This window comes from Vidua macroura, chromosome 4 (assembly GCF_024509145.1).
Source record: "Vidua macroura isolate BioBank_ID:100142 chromosome 4, ASM2450914v1, whole genome shotgun sequence".
Lineage (NCBI taxonomy): Eukaryota > Metazoa > Chordata > Aves > Passeriformes > Viduidae > Vidua > Vidua macroura.
In genome coordinates this window covers 21,025,902-21,045,792 of record NC_071574.1, presented here as the reverse complement: position 1 = coordinate 21,045,792, position 19,891 = coordinate 21,025,902, and the positions used below count along the sequence as shown (strand labels likewise).

General features: G+C 35.9%; 1 protein-coding gene across 4 annotated transcripts in view; it reads right to left on the bottom strand.

Annotated features, from left to right (window-relative positions):
* CCSER1 (coiled-coil serine rich protein 1) overlaps positions 1–19,891 on the bottom strand; it is a 607,763-nt gene that overhangs the window by 134,207 nt on the left and 453,665 nt on the right. Inside the window, exon 10 of one of the 4 annotated variants that reach the window (XM_053976373.1) lies at positions 13,305–13,381. The exons of the other annotated variants lie outside the window; for them this stretch is intronic. Within the exon in view, the coding sequence (XP_053832348.1) occupies positions 13,313–13,381 (69 nt within the window). The 3' untranslated portion in view covers positions 13,305–13,312. The remainder of the gene's footprint in view (positions 1–13,304; positions 13,382–19,891) is intronic. 4 annotated transcript variants of the gene reach the window in all.

Below are 19,891 nucleotides of genomic sequence, written 5' to 3'. Positions count from 1 at the left end.
TGACTGATGCAGATTTATCATAGGCATAAAGCGGTCACTTGGACAAAATATTTCAGTTTGTCACAGAAGTAATTCCATCTCCTGTTTCCAACTGATGATAATTTTAAATATAAGTGATGGTAAATTATCTGTGGAGCTAGGAACTAGAGGTCTCAAAATCATAAATTTGAGAACATTTGTCAACAGTTTTTATTCTATATTAGACATAAATTGACACAGAGAAGTGGGGAATATTCTGTTCCCAACAAACTGAAGTAATCCATGTAAGACATAATCACAGCCCAGATTTCAAGTGCCATAATTGCTGACTAAGAACACAGCTACTAAGGAGAAAGAGTGTGATCCAATGTCTTCTGAAAAAGCTCATTGAATATTGCAGTTTCACAAAATAACAGCAAAAAAGGCAATTTTATTCTGTTTAAGAGACGTAATGTTCTTCTCAATGTAAAAGTGTGGGACAGAAAGTTCTCTTTGGGAAGGCAAAAAAATTAAAAATACCTTTGGTTTTGTAACCAGGGTCATTGTCAAAGGGCAAGGCCAGAGGCATAAACCTGATGAGAAGCATTAGAGCTTTTCTCCATGACTTGATGGAAGTCGTAGGAGTATCTGACTATGCTCAGGTCCAGATTAGACAGAACAGGTTCAATCCCCTCTTCTATTCCCCATCAAGAATCATTGAGTTGCAATCATGTCCTAGCACTGGCAAGAATTTAAGGCTGTAGAAACATTTTCAGGAGGAAAGTATTTAATAATTTTAAGGGAAGATCGCTCACAAATTATTATGAAAAAGCAGATTTATAAAATGTACAACATAAGTAACAAAGGTAACAAAGCTGTCACTTTTTCCACCCTCAGAGATTAGTTTTTCTATAGAAATGAGACGCTAAGAGATTAGCTCCCTTCTGCATTGAACAAATATAAAATTTTAACATTATTGAAGCTACTTGTTGTATAAACATGGTATTTAATAGGTGGTAATATAACTACTTGCCATAACTAGAGAAGAGCAATGCACTGAAAACACCTATCTATAAACACCATAAAAAAGAAGCAGTAAAGAAAGCAGACGTCTTCATAATTTAATGTAAAACAGTACCATCAGACTACAACTCTTAAATGCTGTCATTTCCCCCCACCCCTCCAATCTGCACTTGAAATAGCTGGAAAAAAAAGCTCATTTTTATTTGCTATGAGAACCATGGTCAGTAAGTTAAGAGTTCAAGATTCCCACGAGATATGGGCTACTAACAATAGTAAACAAAGAGCCCTTTCCTAATATGATACCATCTCAAAAACAAGAACATATTTACACTTCTCTAGTCAGGACATGTATTATCAAGTGAATAAACCCCCCCTAATTCTACTCATTCAATGCTAGAAAAATATTTTTTGATGCAGTTTTCAAAAATCACAAAATACTTGTACATCAACAGAAGCAGTAAATTGTGGCCCTGATCCAAACAATTTGGCTTTTGGCTTCACCTTTTCCTTTCTCCTTCTTTTCATAATGCAGCTGCTAGCAGCTGCCCTTTGTTCCAATAAACTTTTGGGTATGTGTTCCCTATCAAACACAAAGACTCATTAAAGACAAACAAGGTGGAAGAAAATCTAAGCAACATGAGAAAAATTCTGATCCAATGATGCCAGCAGCAAAACTTCTATTTCTGTGTGATCAGCACCATTGTCTGCAGGCAATTCCCCAGAGTGAGGTAAAGTGGTCTAATGGTTTCAACTCAAGTCAGGAAATGTGCAGAACTGCCAGGTTTCAGGTACAACCCCAAGCAAGTCACACAGCTGCTCTCAATTTTCTCATTTGTAACACACAGATAACGAAACTGGCGAAAGTACACTGCCACGAAATAACTAAGCATGATTATTGATTTTTGCCTTATGAAAGGCAACAGTACAGAGCTCAACTGAAGAACACTGTATCCCAGAGCTAGTAAGCAGGAGAATCTGGGAAGAAGTGATTGTCTCCTTTTATAGTTATTGATTTTTATACGGTACATATCACTTTATTACCTTGACACTCTTTAAATATGGAGCTTCTTAAGGAATTAACAAACCAAATACAAGAAGAAATGGACTTTACATAAAGATAAGGTCACATATCTGCCAGTAGCAGACCTGCTTTAAATTGCAAAAATGAAAGAAATGCTATTAAGTAGGCTAAATGTCAGAGACTCCTGAGTGTTCAAATATAATTAGAGAAAGAATTTGCTTTAATAACATTCCGAATCTAAGAGAGTTCATAGTTAGCTGAACACCTACAAAGAAAAATCACCACAGATTTTAAATTATATAAATGTGAAAAACTGAAAGAGGCTTTTTTGTTTACATCCTGTTGGGGAGATCTGTGAAGTGCAGCCAAGCATCCTCATATATATATATACACAACACAGAAACTACTTCTGGAGTTTCTTCTAAAAACTAAAACAGTTTGGTTCTCAGTTGTTTGCCACCAGGACTTTAATCCTGCAAGCTCCACTCAGAAGGCCCAGGTTCACTGTCCATGCAAGAGTTTAAAATGAACTGATCAAGAGATAAACTCTTTTCCCCATGGAAACTAAGGTATAAATCCACACAAGAATTTCTTTTACAACAGATAATTTTTTCCTTAAAGTCTGCTGAAATGTGCTCTTAGGTCCACCCTGTTCCAGTTCCTTCCTACTCCCTGCACTGCATCATTTAAATCACAGGCAGTAATTGCCACTGTAGCTGTGCCAGAACCTGGCAAGGAGCAGAGGGAAAAGGAAGGGATCATAACCTTTCAGAGCAGCTTTTTCAGAAGAGAAATCATGATGCTGCTATATACTGGCAAATATAAAACACTTCTATTGCAAAACATCAGAAAGGATGCTGCGACTACCATACTGATTGTAAAAAATATCAGCGACACTGACATGTTATACCTCTCTGTGGCAGGCCAAGGATCAACAGTGTTTGCCACCTAATGGACAAACAGCAAAATACAGACTGTGGGCATATTCATGGCTGGTAGCAACTGGAAGTGGGATTAGAGACTTCCAGATGAAAATTTGTTCTGTTCAGAGAAACAGGATTTGTAGTCTTCCACAACAGTACTGAATATTCATTACAGCTACATGTACTTGGATCTAGCGCTTTCAAATCCCTTGCAAATAAGAGAAAAATTCTGTTTTCCTGAACACACTTGTGGTTTCAAAACAAGAGGTAGAGTTAATAAGAAATAAAAAAAAAAGGAGAGGGACCATTATCTAGATTTCTAGATCAATGATGATTCTAATGTGCAATTTAAAGAGCAAGATCACTTGCATACAGCTCAACAGAAGTAAAAACCTATACCAATGCAGAAACTCATTTCAAATACTCAACACCATAGCTCATCACAAACTATTTTTCAGAGAAACTAACATGCATGATTATTGAATATTAGGATAGAGCATGTGCTGTGAGTTCCTCTCCCTCCTGGTGCACCAATGCTTAGTAGCACCCTTTTTCTTTCAGTCTAATATAATTTGTAACGTGCCAATCAAGTGGCTCCAGATTCCCTACCCTTGTCCTATAAAGTTCCAGATCCTGACCTACTCCTCATTCCAGTCAGAAATTGGATAGAAAACATATATTCAATCTCTTGGTTTTCTTCTCAGTCTGTGACTAGATTCCTTGAAAAATACCTCACTAAACAGGGAATTTCTGCTGTTTGTCTTAGAAGGGGTATTAGCATTAACTAGTTGCTAGTGCTATTAACTAGCATGCTAGTTAAACTCCTAGATGAAATACAAGGGCTCATCCTGAGTCTATAAAATGCCATTACTCAGAGAAGGATTCATTTGGAATAACTGGAAAGGGATTAGATTAACTTCAAATCTGAGTACCATTGTAGAATAAGAGTCCACGTTCAATCATCTACCAATAAACCACACATTTTCTGGGAGACAAAACAGATTGCTTCATTAGTCTCTGCCTTACCTAGGGTTTTGCCCCCCAAAACTGTGCAAATGTGTAATTTGGTACAATATTTGAGAAGTATTTTGATTTGTATAAAAACTGGAGTAAGAGAATTGAAGGCAAGTGAATGTAAACTGACAACTGTAATCTATGACATAAATTAGCTGGAGTTACTAGTTTATTCCTGCTCCTAAAACTTCTTACTGAGTACAGTATTTTTATTTCCCATAATTCATGGTTTGGTTTGTTCACTGTTCAAGAAGTGCAGTCTGGCTTGATACTGCCCCAGGCAGAGTAATTTTACTTAGCAAAGATGGAATAAAAATATCCACTTTAGAGTGCAAACTGTCTCTGTCACTGCCTCATTTAAGTTAAAAACTTAAACGAATCTCAGATCAATAAAACTCAAACCAATTCTTAAAACTCTGCAGATCTTTCAAACTTACATTTATATTTTGGCAGTTCACTGCACTTGGTTGCACTATTTTCTTTAGCAGGTTTCAGCACTTTGGAGATGGTTAGTGTGACAAATGTTGAGTACTCAAGAGATTGTGCTTTTAGCTCTTGCTCAGATTCAGGTATGTGGAAGGTGACACTTTTTTTTTTAAAGGAAAGACCCTTAGTAACTAATAAAGAAGCTCACCCCTTCCTGCCGAAGGAATTACATTTATATTTTACATTTCAAGGAATCTAGAATTACAATTATACCTTTCCTGCAGTATTCTTCATAGAGCACAATGTATCATAACTCAGTGATCCTTCCTCCAATTTAAAAGCAAAAACAAAGCCAAAATCATAGCAGGACCAGGATCTTGCATTTTAATGATAAAAAAACCAAAACAAAACATAAAACAAACCTACCAACCAAACATGTCATGGGGAAACCCATCAAGAAGAAAGGTAGAAAAAATCTAGAGACCTCTTGACAAATTGAATAAAACACCTGCAAACAAACTAGTCTGCAGACTTCTTCTAATGGAAACAGTATGTAGACAATTACTCTTTTCCCCCTTATTTTACTCATTTAAGGCCACCTTAATGATGTGGATACATTAACTGAAATAGAAACTCAAGTTCTAAGCACAGCCAAACTGTTGGTTAGTAATCTTAGTTTCCTCCCTATTTCTCTACTTTCTTTATATATTCTGAGAACCATCTCATTAAAAGACAAAATGAAACCAGACTAGATATATGTGAATTAGTTCAGTTTCTGAGTACTTTTTCCTCTGAGAACAGAATCCAACTGGCTAGCTGGATTTTGTGCCAATTGTATTTACATTTTTTACATTTTTACTATAGCTGCTGTCAATTCTACAAATCACTTACTATTTAAATACTAAAACATTTAAAAGTAATAAAACACACCAATGTAATTTCAATGGCCAGTGGAAATACCTCAAATTCCATATCCATATTATCATGGAAAAAACCAATCTCCTTACCTGACTCTAAGCTCTGGACACATTTCCTAAAGCTGACTCTAGACCAATATTTCTCATAAACTGCCCATCTCTCCTGCCATCCCTCCTTTCCTCCCTCCTTCCCATGGTTTTCTGCAACATTCATGTCACCAATATTAATAGCATTAATGCTTTGTCCTCAAATCTACGTCTCAGCTCTTGCTAATGCTGAGAATTCCCTTTTTTCAGGTTTTACATACCTTACCCAGAAATAATGTCACTTTATCAGAAGGGCTGGGATGGTCAGCCTCTCCTCACTCTCCAGTGAAAGCTTTTTGTGATACTGCTCTTAGATTCTCTCAGGTGGCAAAACCTATAACTGATTTAGATTCTAAGCTCCAATTTCTTCAATTTTTCTATCAGCTTCCTTGCTAAATGTTTTGGCTTCCCTTCAGCTTCTTCCAGCACATAGCTGCATCTTCCTGCAGCACTAATGTCTCCAGGGTATTTTGCCACTTTATTAGAATTACTGATTATACTTAACTTTTCTTTTTCTCTCAACTGAACATGACAAGTAGGAAAAAATACCTTAATAAAAATAAGCATAATCATAACAAATTAATCTGAACAGCATTTTTCCAAATGAGTTGCCAGCAAAAATGGAAAAAAGAAGATCATAGTCAAGAGCCATCAACCTGTACTAGAAGCAGAAATAACTGTCCCCCAATCCCATTTTGCAAAGAAATCCACATTAAGTGGTTTCTCAAGCACTGAAAAATATAATACCAGGACTGGAGTACATGCTTCCTTTCTGTTTCTAAAACTCTCTGACACACTCTGCAGGTCAAAAGGCATCATGTCATGGTGTTACAGTCTAAGTGGAACAGAGGAAAGCAAATCAGGATCTAAGGAAGGGAAATCAGACTATGAAGTCTCTGAGTGGGGAAGAGAAATCAGTAATAATTTTAAAAAGTAAAATAGAGGTACAGCCACTACAGTTCAAGAGCTTGTTCTTCAAAGACCAAACATCCTGTTTGCACAGGAATTTAAAGAGTTTTAAAAGTTTACCCAAATATGTTATTTTACTGCTAGGTTAGGATGCTGACTTTCTTGTCCATGTCATGTCTCCTTTTCTTGGAGAAGCACTAGGATGGCAAGTGAGCCATAGGTGAGGCAAAAGGGATCAATGTAGTATGGACACAAGAGTAAGGACTTGGAGGAGTACAAGAATGTTTGCCAGAGGAAAGAGGAGGGGAAAGGACATTTTCCAACTGTGAAGGACAGTGACCACATTGTGGTGCCTCCGGCCAAAATGCTGACACCAGCCACTGCAACCAACGACCCTTGCAATTCACTGGTCTGCATAGAGACCAATTTCTTTAATCCCAGCAGAGCTTCCTGGTGCTCCTCCACCTCTTTAGCTGGCTGTAAAGCATCAGAATTGAACAGAGATGCTGTAACTGAAATGAGAAAGTGTCTCATTTTGCCAAGTATGCCACTGATGTCCGCTCTCCCATGATCACATTGGCTGGGAAAGGAAGAAACCCAAAGATGTGCAGTACAATGTCCCTCACATGATTTAAAGGTTTGCATAATTGCAGAGCAAGTAAAGATGGTGAATCAAACTCCAACACAGATTGAAGCTTACATTGAACAGAAGAAAACAGTGAATTTAAGTGTGGAGGGGGAGGGGCAGTAGACCTCATGAAGCAGCCACAACACTCAAATTAATTTTAAACATATCTGTGGAATAACTTCAGCATGGAATTTCCAAAGCTAGTTAGCACATTGTAGGTGCTGCTAGAGTAAATATGTACTCTCACATGTAGGTGTGAATTTTATGACTACAGGCTATACCTCTGAACCTGCCACTGCTGCTTTCTTGAGAGGAGCTTTCAACTGTAACACCTGGCTCCCTGTCTATAAATGTTTTCTTCCTACAAATGATGTTTGTTCTACATCTCAACAGAAGAGATTCCCCAGAAACAGGGAACAGAGAAGTAAAAATATTTTCAATTTTGTTAGTAGTAGAGGAAAAAATTTTTCTATTGTTTTACTTTACACTTCTAGTTTACCCTGAAAAGTAAATTCTGCTACAAGTAGCAAAGCTACTTAAAACATAGGAGCCTTTAAACAGAACAATCAAGCTGCACACACATGAGTAGCACCCTCACCACTACTGATTCTAACTTCAGAAGTACAAATTTCCAAATGACCAGTGGATATACACAATTTATAAACATTCATTTTGGCAGGACATTTTCTAGATACAAGAATCATTTTTTACATCAAAAAAATCTTGATGATATCGGCTAAACAGTGTGATTTCAGCCAAGGCATCAGGTAAGAAAAGAGGTAGAAAAAAGGCAGGTACAAGGTACCCTTGTGCTTCAGAATTCCTTGTTAAAATCATTTTCCACAAATATACTTCAACCAGAAAGGAAACTGTATAATTTACAACTTAGGAGGTAATTTTATTGCAGGAGAATCTTCAATTTACAAAAAATAATAAAAAGTGATATAATGGAAAGTTTGATTCAAGCTTCAATATTGGAATACTTAGTACTGCATTACAATCTAGAAATGGATGACTCGATAAAGAGTGACAAAAAATGCAAAAGGGCCTTATAGGAACCCAGCCAAACACTGATGCTGAAATAAAAAGATCTAAATCCTGCTGAATTACTTCAAAGGACAGAAAGCTTAACATTATGGAAGCAAGATAAATCTGAATAACAAAGATATATTAACATACTGTCAAGTTATTTTGGTTTAATTCTTTTTCCAATACTGACAGTTTTGTGAGGTATTTATAATAAAAATACTTTAAAAAAAAGTAACTCAATTTGAAACAAGAGATCACATTTAAATCTTGTCATAATATTTCTTCTTCCCTCCAAGTCCATCGTGATTATATTTTATGAATATTTATGCAACAAAAATGTCACTCTTTTCTGAAGAAGAGAAAGGAGCTTTTAGCAATTAAATGGTATAACAACTAAAACAAATACTTCTACAGAAGCTTTTCAGGGTATCACATTTATTATATATTATGCTGCTAGCCTAATTAGACTAATTTGTTAAGCTGACAATCATTTAAGCTGGGATGAGCTAAACAATTTGGTCATTATATTCTTTATTAAAGACGCCTTTCTGTTTTGTTCTCTTGCAGACAAATCCTTACAAAAACAAGCAAGCAGCTGGTAGCCAAAAGCTACCTTGTACTACACAATTGTTTACACCAAACAGCTAGAAAATATAATGTAAACAGTATTTCAACCATTTACATTACTACACAGAGTTACATACAAAGCCCTGATTAATTTTTACAAGAAAAACTATTGGTTTCTAACCACAGAGTTTTTTAATCATTATCCTGTGCATCAATAAAGTTGCCAAGGCAGTACAACCCCACTTTCGGAAGCACTTTCCCAACTTTTAGTCATGCTGTCCTATCCCAAAACTCACCGATGCTGAGGAAATTTCTTGCTTACCTGACTAAGATGGGCTGACAAATACCATAGTTCCACCCTTTACTATCCATAAAGAATTTTGCAAATATTACTGTGTCTCCAACACACTAACCTCTAGGTATAGAAAAATCACAACTATAATGTTGGTCATGAATTGCTACTCGTACAAAATTTTCAAATTTGGCAGGGAAAATTAGAATAAAATTAGGGAGCAATGTCTTATTTTGATTATTTAATAGTCAAGCACAAAGGGGTGTGTAATTTAGCAGTGCCATAGTTATATAAGCATACATTTGAATACACATCCAATTCAAAACCCCCACCCTCTGGGAATCTGTGCCCTAGTTTCCCAGTAGCCTACAGCACATGCCAAATTTGAAATGGAAATATTTCCCTAATCAGCTAAATCTGGGTCAAAATGTCAACTCAGCTTAGGTCCAAGTCGTTGACACTCATGATCTCTGGAATGGCCATAATGAATATTTGTGCAGCATGAGGGACTCCAGACACTGACCGTGGGTCACAGCCTCCTAACAACTGCCACAAAGGGAAAAGTATACACACACTTTGGTACACTTCCTCAGGAAACTGAGCATCAGGAAAAACATACTGAACTTGTCTCCACTTGCCCTTGTGCCCTCTGCACAATAGCTTTTGTTCTGTAAAAAGGCACTTTGCAATCGTGCCTCCTGCTGGGATGCATCTAATCTGCATGGAAGCACTTTTGCATTGGAATCACAGCAAAGTCAAGGCACTCATTTTTTAGCCAGTCAAATAAGCTACCTTAACTGAGATACATAATGTGTTTAGGAAAAAGACCACTAGCAAGGAAGTGTCAGACACACAACACTTAAGAATTGCTCAACTGTACTGAAGAGGAGGATGGTTTTACCAGCTAAACTCAGAGGTTAAGCAGATGGGTCTCTCACTGGCATATCCAGAGTTCCAAACCATCCATAGTGAGGGGGTATTTGTATTTTGCAGACTAAGATAGTAAAGACATTATTAGATGTTCATGTTCACTTATATAGTATTATAAAAAAAAAAGAAACCAACAAAACTGCACAACAAAGCAAGGCTTTCACTCTGCAAACTGCCAATATAAATGGTGATTTATTAATTACTGAGAAAAACTTTGCCCATGCAACTACTGTCTTCAATAAGTTAAATAGAGTAAGGGGACAAAACTAAAGCCAACTCTTAAAGATAGCCTACCATCTGACCTTACCAGGTTTAACCAATTTACACCAGCAGCATGCCTAGGTCTTTGTTGTGACACTTCCCCTCCTTTAAATCACCAATGCACAATCTCAACACTACTTTTAGATACTTTTTCTACTCTGTCAGAAAGCTACATGTATTTGATGTGTATGCATACAAGCACATCCAGGTAAAGATATGTTAGAGAAACTTAATTTTTAATGTGTTCAAAATTGCACATAAGTTGCAAACAGTTCTGCTTTTGATGCAATTGGCCCATTAGCCAACAAAATGCAGATCTATTATAGTAAAACTGCAGTACTTGATTGTCTTGGACTGCACCATTACATAGCCTGGAAGTAAGACACTTTAACCTATAGAAAGATATGCCCTTCACCAAAACCTGTTGGTTTTGCATGTGATACATTTTGTGGGAAGTTCTCTCTTGTGAGGGCAGTATCTTATACCTGAGGCAATGCCTAACCTGATGCTGAGAGCAGCAAGCAGCTCTCCTCAGCTACAAAGAGTATCGCTTCAGGGGTTAATCACCGGGGATTGTTTGAACAGAGGGACATCTGGCACACCTCCCCACAGAGAGCAAACAAATCATTTCTAATCTTCCTTTACTGCATCAGGGTGTGGGTCTCATCCAGTGCTAATTTGCAATTTTACTGCGCATTTCATCATTTTTACAATACCAAGTTAAAATACAAAGCTTTACATTTATTCCAGCAGAGCTTTAAACTGACAAAGGAAAGTTTATTTTTCTAAAGAACACTCACCTAGTACTGTTATTGTTTTTAAGAATACATCTGTGCTATTTTTCAGAGCTACTGAATTGTGCAAAACCAAGAGTGTGAAGAATAAACAGAGCAAAATATGGTAACACAAAATGTATGTTATTTGAGATAATAGAAAGGGTGAAATGAAAAATGATACTCTTAGAAGTACCAGTTCTATAAAAATTTCAAACCATCAATTTTACATAGCAAAATGAAGCAGCTCTACAAGCAAGGCAATTACTTCTTTCTCTTTGCACTAAATGCAGAAGAAATGGAATTAAACAGAAACATTGTTTTTTCACTCTGAACATAAAAGCTTGAAGTTTCATATTGGAAAAGACTTCAAGCCTTTTTTTCCCCCTTTAATCATTTTTAATCGTTCTACTCTTGCTTTTCATCTGAACCCCTCCAAGGGGCCACTGTGGTGGAGATAAACAGGTGAAGCTTTGACTAGGATAAAACCCATTACATTTCATTTGAAAGATGAAGAGGTAGAAAGAAAATAAAATCCTCTGAGAAGAGTATTGCAAGGCCTCTGTGTCAAACAGGGTAGGAAATACGACAGTATCACCCAGCTGTGCTAAGCAGAGTATCATAAACCAATTTGAGATTCTATCTCCTGGTTTCATCTGTTAGCCTATGTCCTGTTTTTCAGGGAATAACCTAATACAATATAATTTAGAGGCAATAAACTGTACAAGTCTTTCAACAGATTATCACCACAACAAAGAAATCAAGTCATTAACTATACTGAGATATATTCAGGGACTCTTTCATCATGGAACAATATTGCTGCCATGCATCTTGGGAGGTACACCATTTTAAAATGCAGCTGTTCTACAACTGGACTTAGGTGGTGGAGAAGCAGGCTGAGGGCCTTTATTACTGAACTGCTAAGCTGTGGCAATGCCACCATTCAGTAAAGCAAACTCCCCAGCCTTTCTGACATTTTCATATTTTTTACTCCCAAATCAAATAGGAATCAGCCTGGACACTTGAAATATGAAGCACTGTTTACATGAAATCTCTAAACTAATTTTGTCTGCTGGCACCATAGCCCATTTTTCTAGAAGAAGTGATGATGGTGACAAATACCATGATACTGAAAACTTTATGTCCAGAAAAAAAATAATTTCCACAGACCACAATATTCAGTAATTCTTAATTAATTTTCAGGAGAAAGTGTAACTGGCCTTTGTATCACCACAGGAACAATAAAAAAGTGAGCTGATCCACGGATAGCCCTAGGTTCACCTTGAAGGGCGCTAAACATTAAGAGTTAGTTATGGAAATGTTACTGAACACAATTCAAGCCATAATTTATTCATACTTTAAGCTGAGGAGACAGAACAGAAGCTATAATAATGTGATACTAAGATTCCAAAGGGGAAAAGATAAATGACATTTACAGAGCAACATCATGGCTTCTGTATATTTAATGATACACACTACATAATCTGCTAACATTTGCCAAGAAAGTGATATATTGAGCATAAAATTGGTCAAGTTAATAATAGTAAGAGTTTGTAATTTAACCTTTGAAACTTCACTATTACAGAAAGACATTTTTATACTAATAAATACACACACACATGTATAGCTGAATGGGCTGATACATAATGCTAAGCCATACTAGTACTTGTCAGGGAAGCTAAAAGACACAATATCATTTCTGTGTAATTGTCTGCAAGAAGAAACAATTTACAACAGAATATTTACATTTCTACGGCTTTAAATATACAGCTTACTTAAATATTAACATGGGGACATATGCAGGCAATTTTTTTTGTCTACACAATTATTTTTACATTATTTCATATTTTTGTTATATGTGTACATACTCTAGACTACAAATATATACATATGTAGGCATTAAAATATATAAACAAAGACAATGTGTATTTATATTTTACAGCTGTATTTAAGTGGGCCGGATTTCAGATTGTTTAAACTACTTCTCGCAAAAGAACTTGCATTTGCAAATTTTGGCACACTTAAACAACTGACAGTTTATCTTCAAATTTTTAACTGTTACTAATATGATTTCTAAAAATGTGTAAGCTAACTGAACATCATTATGACCTGGAAGTTTTTGAGAAGAACCATTTCAGTTTCTAGAACCAGTAACATCTTGGTTAATAAGCTTCAGTAATGTGGGTCACTTAATTTTGAATTGGAACATGTTGTGGAAGAAAAAAGTCAGTCTGTAGCACAGAGATGTTTCATTCACCTTGCCTTACAAATGTAAAGATTCAGCCCTTTCAGATACATTTCAAATTGTCTTATGTATCAGATACATAAATATTTAAATACTTTACACTACTGAAAGATATATTAACATTTATATTGACTATTAAAATACCTATATAGACTTGGGAGCAATTAATGTTAATTAACTACATTTCTAAGACTGTACAACCTCATCCTGAAAAAAAAAAAATCATTTCCTGGAGTTTCCTAAGCACCTTCAAAGAATATGAAATTATATGTCTGTATTCCCTCTAATACAACGAGCTTACCAGCTAGGTTACAGCAGGTGTGACTTTGACCCATTTAACAGCTGATCTTTACAATTTCTACTGGAGATATAAAAGCCCTGGAAAAGACAGAGTTAAAAGGTGTTGTAACTACAAGCAGGATTTTATCTTCTAAGAAGATGCAGATTTTTATCATCTGGAGAAGAGCCCTATACGTAATAGACAGCAACCTTGTTCTGGGCACCACACGCTGGTCATCAAGCTTGTCATTTCATTTGCAATAAATGTTACATAGACTGGAAAAGACCAGTTCACAACCTCTAATAGTGGTTTGTGATGTTGCCATAGAGGTTGAGATATAAGTACAACTGAACCAGTTTGTTTTTTAATAGAACTAATTTATGTTTAGACAACTCCAATTGTGCTACTGGAAACGCAGTGTTATAGATGTCATAATCAAAGCAAACAGGCACTTTGAAAGTATATAAAATAATCCCTGATCAGACCCCCTCACATCTTAACAGTATCAAACAAAAGAACTTGAAAATGTAAACACTTCTTGACATTACTTGCCAAAGAACAGAATGGTACATACACCAAATATTAATACACAAAGCAACACTAAGATGAACTTTATATAATCAATGGACCTTATGGTATCACACAGATCATGTAAATAGATTTACTAACAGCTGGAAAGATTCTTTCTTATTTTGAAGGAAATAATCACTCAGTGCTTTATAGATTCTTTCTTATTTTGAAGGAAATGATCACTCAGTGCTTTATAGAAGTGAAGAATTTTCTTTTTTATTTCTGAAAGACAGCGTGTATCAAATATGCCATTTTTAACATCGAGTTTTAAAAATTTGCTAAAAGCCAAAAAACACGTCATATATAAAATAAGGAAATGCTTGCAACATCTTTTTTGAAACCTTAACTTCAATACATGCTATGAAAATAGTTTTATAGTGTGATTATTTTCAATGTTCAAGTTCTTTATTTTGTGAATTTCCCATCTTTCACTAGAACTGGATGATAATGTCACCTCTGCGACCTCCGTTCTTCAGTCATCTTTTTGATGCTTATATCTGTAAGCATCACTGTTAGAATATTCCAAGTAAGGTCATAATAGTGATTTACAGGTTTAACAGAATTTTCTGTATTTGTCCTTTATCCTGATCTCTTCTGAAAGAGGGTAGGAGGGATTTATACACTGTTTCAGATCTTTCTTCTCAGTGTCTCAATTCCAAGACCCTGCACAGGTAGCAGGACTATCCCAAATTCATGTGATTGGGATAGAAGGCAAAGGGATCTTAATAATATTCAGAATTATCATAGGAAAAGCAGGCAAACAAATGTTATTTCTCCTAACATTCTGAATGACAAGTGTAAACTTAGTGGCAACACAAAATTTTAAATTTGGTAGAAAAAATCAAACAATTAACTCCTGAAATATTACTTGCTTCCTGGCCTTCAAAAATGACACTGTAAATCATCAGAGGGTGCTTGCACTATAGATACACCAATTATGCCAAGATATGATAATAGCATGAGTTGTATGCAGTAGTAGGTTGTAAGAAAAGCATAAAATGCATCTATTAATAAACAGTTGAAGTTGCTTCTGTGGCAGAAAGGCACTTGCCATATCTACTAATGCTTCACAGGAACAATTTTCTAATTTCTAGATGCTGAAAAATGCTTTCTAAAACCACAGAGAAGGTACATCACACAGGCAGCAGATACATCAACTACATCTGACCATTTCCGGGAGATTCTCAGTGCTGGTATAACATGCAAATAAGTGGCAAAGAATAAACACTAAAAATGTATCAAACCAGTCTGAAAAATCCTAAAGAAGTTGAATGCTTACTCCAGCACTATACTTCGAAAGGGAAAAATTTCTGGGGAGACCAAACAGTTTTATATCGCTCTTGAGAAAACATTTTAAAGTGCATTTCCTAAGAGAAACTCAGCATTCTGGATTCTGAGAAAAAGCATGTCACCAAAAAAACAATAAACAGACTAACATACCAGCTATTCTTTCCAGGAAGGTTATTCTGGCTGAAGCCTATTCTGATATGAGGTGTTCTCTGATATAACCCCACCTGCAACCATGAATTGTACTTTTTATCATAAACTAAGAAGATTGATTATGGATTTCTTCCTTCAAGCTTGATATATGTGTACAAACTTTATATGTCTCTCCATTCAAAACTATATCTCTGTCTTTGGCAGAAGTGCATCTATTCTAACAGAAAATGGCCTTCCAGGCTGAGTATGTTTAACTATTACTCAAAATGCTGGCTTTTCCTTTTATTTTCTGAGGCACATCTGTGTGAACTGAAATGGGATTTAGATTGCTTAATCAATAACAGGTTATGAAGCACACTGGGAATGGAGTCTACTTGAAGGGAAGAGCCCCTCAGAAGCTGCAAGTGCAACAACATGATCAGCAGCTCACCCTCCTTGTTGCCCAGATAACAAATTACTTCAAGGAAGAGGCAAAAGAGAGCAACCACAGTACCTGGATCTATGATCAAAACGCTGCATTACTACATATTTGTATTTCATGAATGCTGGACTATTTAATTATTATTAGGGAAAAAAAAAAAAAAAGAGAAGACTTGCTGAGAAAAAAAATAAAGCTGTATTTCACAAGTTATAGTGCAAGATACAACAGCAAGGACCTTAATTTCCAAAACAGAATTCAAATCTTAAAAAGAGAACTATTAATGTATGCAGGCTGCATATTTTACCATTTATGGTACATTTGATTAGCAGATTTTATGCACAATAAAGAATGGCTACTAAAACTAGGAAAATGCCTTAATTTTTTAGTCAAAATTCTGAGGGTGTGGAGCAATATCTGAGACCAGCTACTCTGGTATAGGCTACAAAAATACTTCCATATAGTGAATACCAGTTTATAGGACAAATCTTGAACTAGCTCTTCAGGACACTGCAGCATTACAACAATGTAATGGCAGCCACACAAAGTAAATCAACTCTCCTACGGCTTTCAATAGCAAGATTTTACCACTTGTGACACTGCAAGCCTTCTGGAGAAGCAAAGTGTGTGTCTTTGTTTGCATGGCACTGAAAAATTTTGGGTGTCACCGTGATAATGCCAGCAGCAAAGACTTTTGGAATAAATCCAAGTGACAGGTTGAACTATCTTCTGGGAAAGTGGAAATCTAAGCTTTAAAAGCTTAACATTTGCTTGGAGAGTGACAATGTTAATAGGATGTGAACTTTCCTGCTGAAAATAGTTTGCAACTGCTTCAAAAATAAGTATCTTAGCTTTGTCTCAGAATTCATCTGTCATTGCTGGATAATACTAAGAGAAACACACACTTGCATTCCATTATCTTTTAATTACATTCATTTGGGTTTGTTTTTTTTTTTTTTTTTTTTTCACTGTCAGAAGGCAGCATATCCATGAGGCTTTTGGTATCTCCTGGAACAGGACAGTTTGGTATACCTTTGACAGTAGTACCTTTGACCAGCTGCAGTGAGATGCTACTGCTCCACCTTTTCTCCCCTTCCTGTCCCTTCCATAAGTAAACAAAGAACAAGGTGGGGAAATAAACTAATTTTAGACAAAGTACATAGCCAGCACGCAGAATACAGGACTAACCAGTTAAATGTGGAAGAAGGCTGGAGAATTTGCATCCTGGCAGGGTTTCCATTAGTGTTACAATTTGCTTCTTCTCCTGTCCCAAGCCTGTTTACAGCTGGTGAATTCTCAGGTGATTTCACATTTTTAAAGCAATTCCCTGTTTGATTTCTTTGCAAATATCTCTCACTGCTTTCTGTTTATGGTATCTTACTTATTTACAAAGTCTCCTATCCAACTATTTTACTAATGTACAATACTAAACTAATGTGACTGCCTAAACTCATATCTTCAGAACAAATTACATTAGCACAAGTCAGTTTTAAAGGTAACAAAATATTACAGTATGTCTTAATGACATGCAGCACAGTGCTTTGATCTCTAAAAAGGCATTTCAGCACTGTGACTCCTATAACATAAAGCATGTTTACTGAAAGTAATATCAAAAATTTGAAAGGATCAGTAAGTAAATTATCTTCATTGTTTGAAGTGACAGTTCCTACTCAACTTCTTCTTTGAATATGCATTTGCCTCCTTAACTAGGGCACCCAATAGAGTAATGAAAATATGTATTTTGGGACTGGGAAAACCACAAGGTTTACATATGAAACAAAGACTTAAAATCCCATATGAAAAGTCCTAAGATGGACTGAAAAATACCTAAATCATAATTCTACTACTGCTCTTAAATTCTAGCTCTCAGAGACATCTTTTGGATTTAAAGTTGTCTATAATATAAACTGATAATTTAAATTGCCTCAGCACTGGCTTATTCTCTTAAGTAATTACAGCAAACTGAAGTACCCTTCAGTGTTTCTCAAATAGGAAAACAGTTTGTAGACTTGGCAATTCTGTTCATCTTTATACAAAAGTAAATGAGACTTGAATTAGAAGTAATTCTTGAATATGTGATTAGTTCTATGTACATTTTACATATAAATGTCTTCTATCATTCCTCCTCAAAGAACACAGGTCTAAAATACATTAGAAGGGTATCAGGAGGTAAGGTTGCTGCCTGCTAGCATTTTGAAACCAACAAAAGCAAATTTATGAGCATCTGTATAGTATATAGAATATGCAGAATACTTATTACATTTTTGGTTTATATGCACACACTTCAGGATCAATACTTTAGTCTGAAAAACAGTGAAGGATTCTACAGTCATGACATAAAGAGAATAAAGAAGGCTCCAAAAGGCTCTTTTTCAGTACAACTTTATGTATTTATTACATACAACTTGGAAAAACATCCTTTCTTAGCAGAGCATAGCATATAGATTGAAGTGTTTTACTTTATCTAAATAATTCATTAACATATTGATTTTCCTTTACTCTTGCCTCATGAAACACTCAATCTTTGTTCATGAACAGCATTGGATTTTCAAGTCATCTTACTTACAATATTTCACAATAATTTCCTTTTAAAATAAGTAGCAGAAAAGCAAGTTGTCCTCAGGAGAAAGGTGGGATGAAAAGAAAGGATGTAGCTGAGGTTACAAGCAAAGCTGGCTGCAACCCAAGAATTCTACTAGCTGAACTAATACCAGCTGAATTAATTGTTAGCTTGAATTCTCATTACATACTGCTTCAAAATTATACTGCCCAATTAAGCTGGCAATCTAATATTCTAACTACACCTTAGATTTTCTGTATAGTACCCAGCAGTGAATTCCAGGAACTAATTAGATAGTCAATTTGAATCCTTGTTCATTGTTTTAATAACTTTTAATGCAAGACTTTGTTATTTGCTGCTGTCTTAACTCAAAATCCCTTGTAATTCCTCCCTTCCCTCCAATGTGAAGAAACATGGTGGGAGGATGTCATATCATTGGTATAATAATATTTCAACATACGAATGATTCACTAATTCTTAGTCAATAATTCAAAACTAGGTTTCCAACTAGTAGTTGTAAGTTTTCAGATTTGCTTGGAAAGATGCTCAAATCAGAGACGTGCTCAAATATGTGATGCAGGACTGTAGTTCTTAGCTGCACGACAAGCAGTCTCATACACCTCTGTGAGCCACCACTGGGACATTGTCAGAGTGCATTTACTTTTGTAGCAGCCCATCAGCACACCTTTCCAACCCCTCCAAGAACTGCCTGTTAAGTAATGGTTTAGTTCAGCACTTGGGCAGAAGTGAGACTCAGTGCATTAGTCTGCCAGGCCCAACGCAGTTACAAATGTGTTTCCAAATGCTTGCTGACAACATGGCAAATGCCTCAAGTCTGTCAGCCAGCTTTATCACAGAACACAGAGGTTCTCAATGGCACTGGGAATAAAAGGTAAATGAAAACTGTCAATTCAAAACAACTTTTCCTGATATAAATTAGACTCTGTATGAACAAATAGACTGGTACTTGTTTTCTTCCACACTTGGTCAACAACTATACTTCTCAGTTCTTAGCTCGGGTGTCAAAGCTCAAAGGATTAGCAGCAGGGAAGAAAGAAAAAAGGGAGGGTAGGAACTAAGGAAAGAATACTTGAGGTTTTTTCTCCTCTTGCCTTGCAGCAACAGAGCAGTACTTCAAATACACTGCAAACAATCCTTTGCCTGCTGAGGTACCTATTGTGCAATGCTCCTCATAAAGGGTGACATGTGCCAGAATAAAACCTTAGTCCAATACACAATTTACCCTAAGAATCTAAAGACAATGGTGTTAGAAAATGCAGAGAATAAAGAAAAAACATATACTGTAGGTATAAGATTCCTGGCCAAGGTGAAGTTTTTTTTTTTTTTTTCCCTTATCAATTGTTTTACAGTCCTCCTATGAAGACAACTAAACTTTCATAGTCCTACTAATAATTAAACACCACAAGTACAGGAAATAAAGTAATATAACTTGCTGTCTGCTTTGATTAAAGTAACATGAGAATATACTCCACTCCCTAAGATAAACATAGAAGCACTATCATGTATGAGACCATTGACCAAATCACTGTTCTGCTCAACCTATACTGAGCAAACATAATGTAATCTGAAAGAATTTAAATGGGAAGAGATACTAAATAG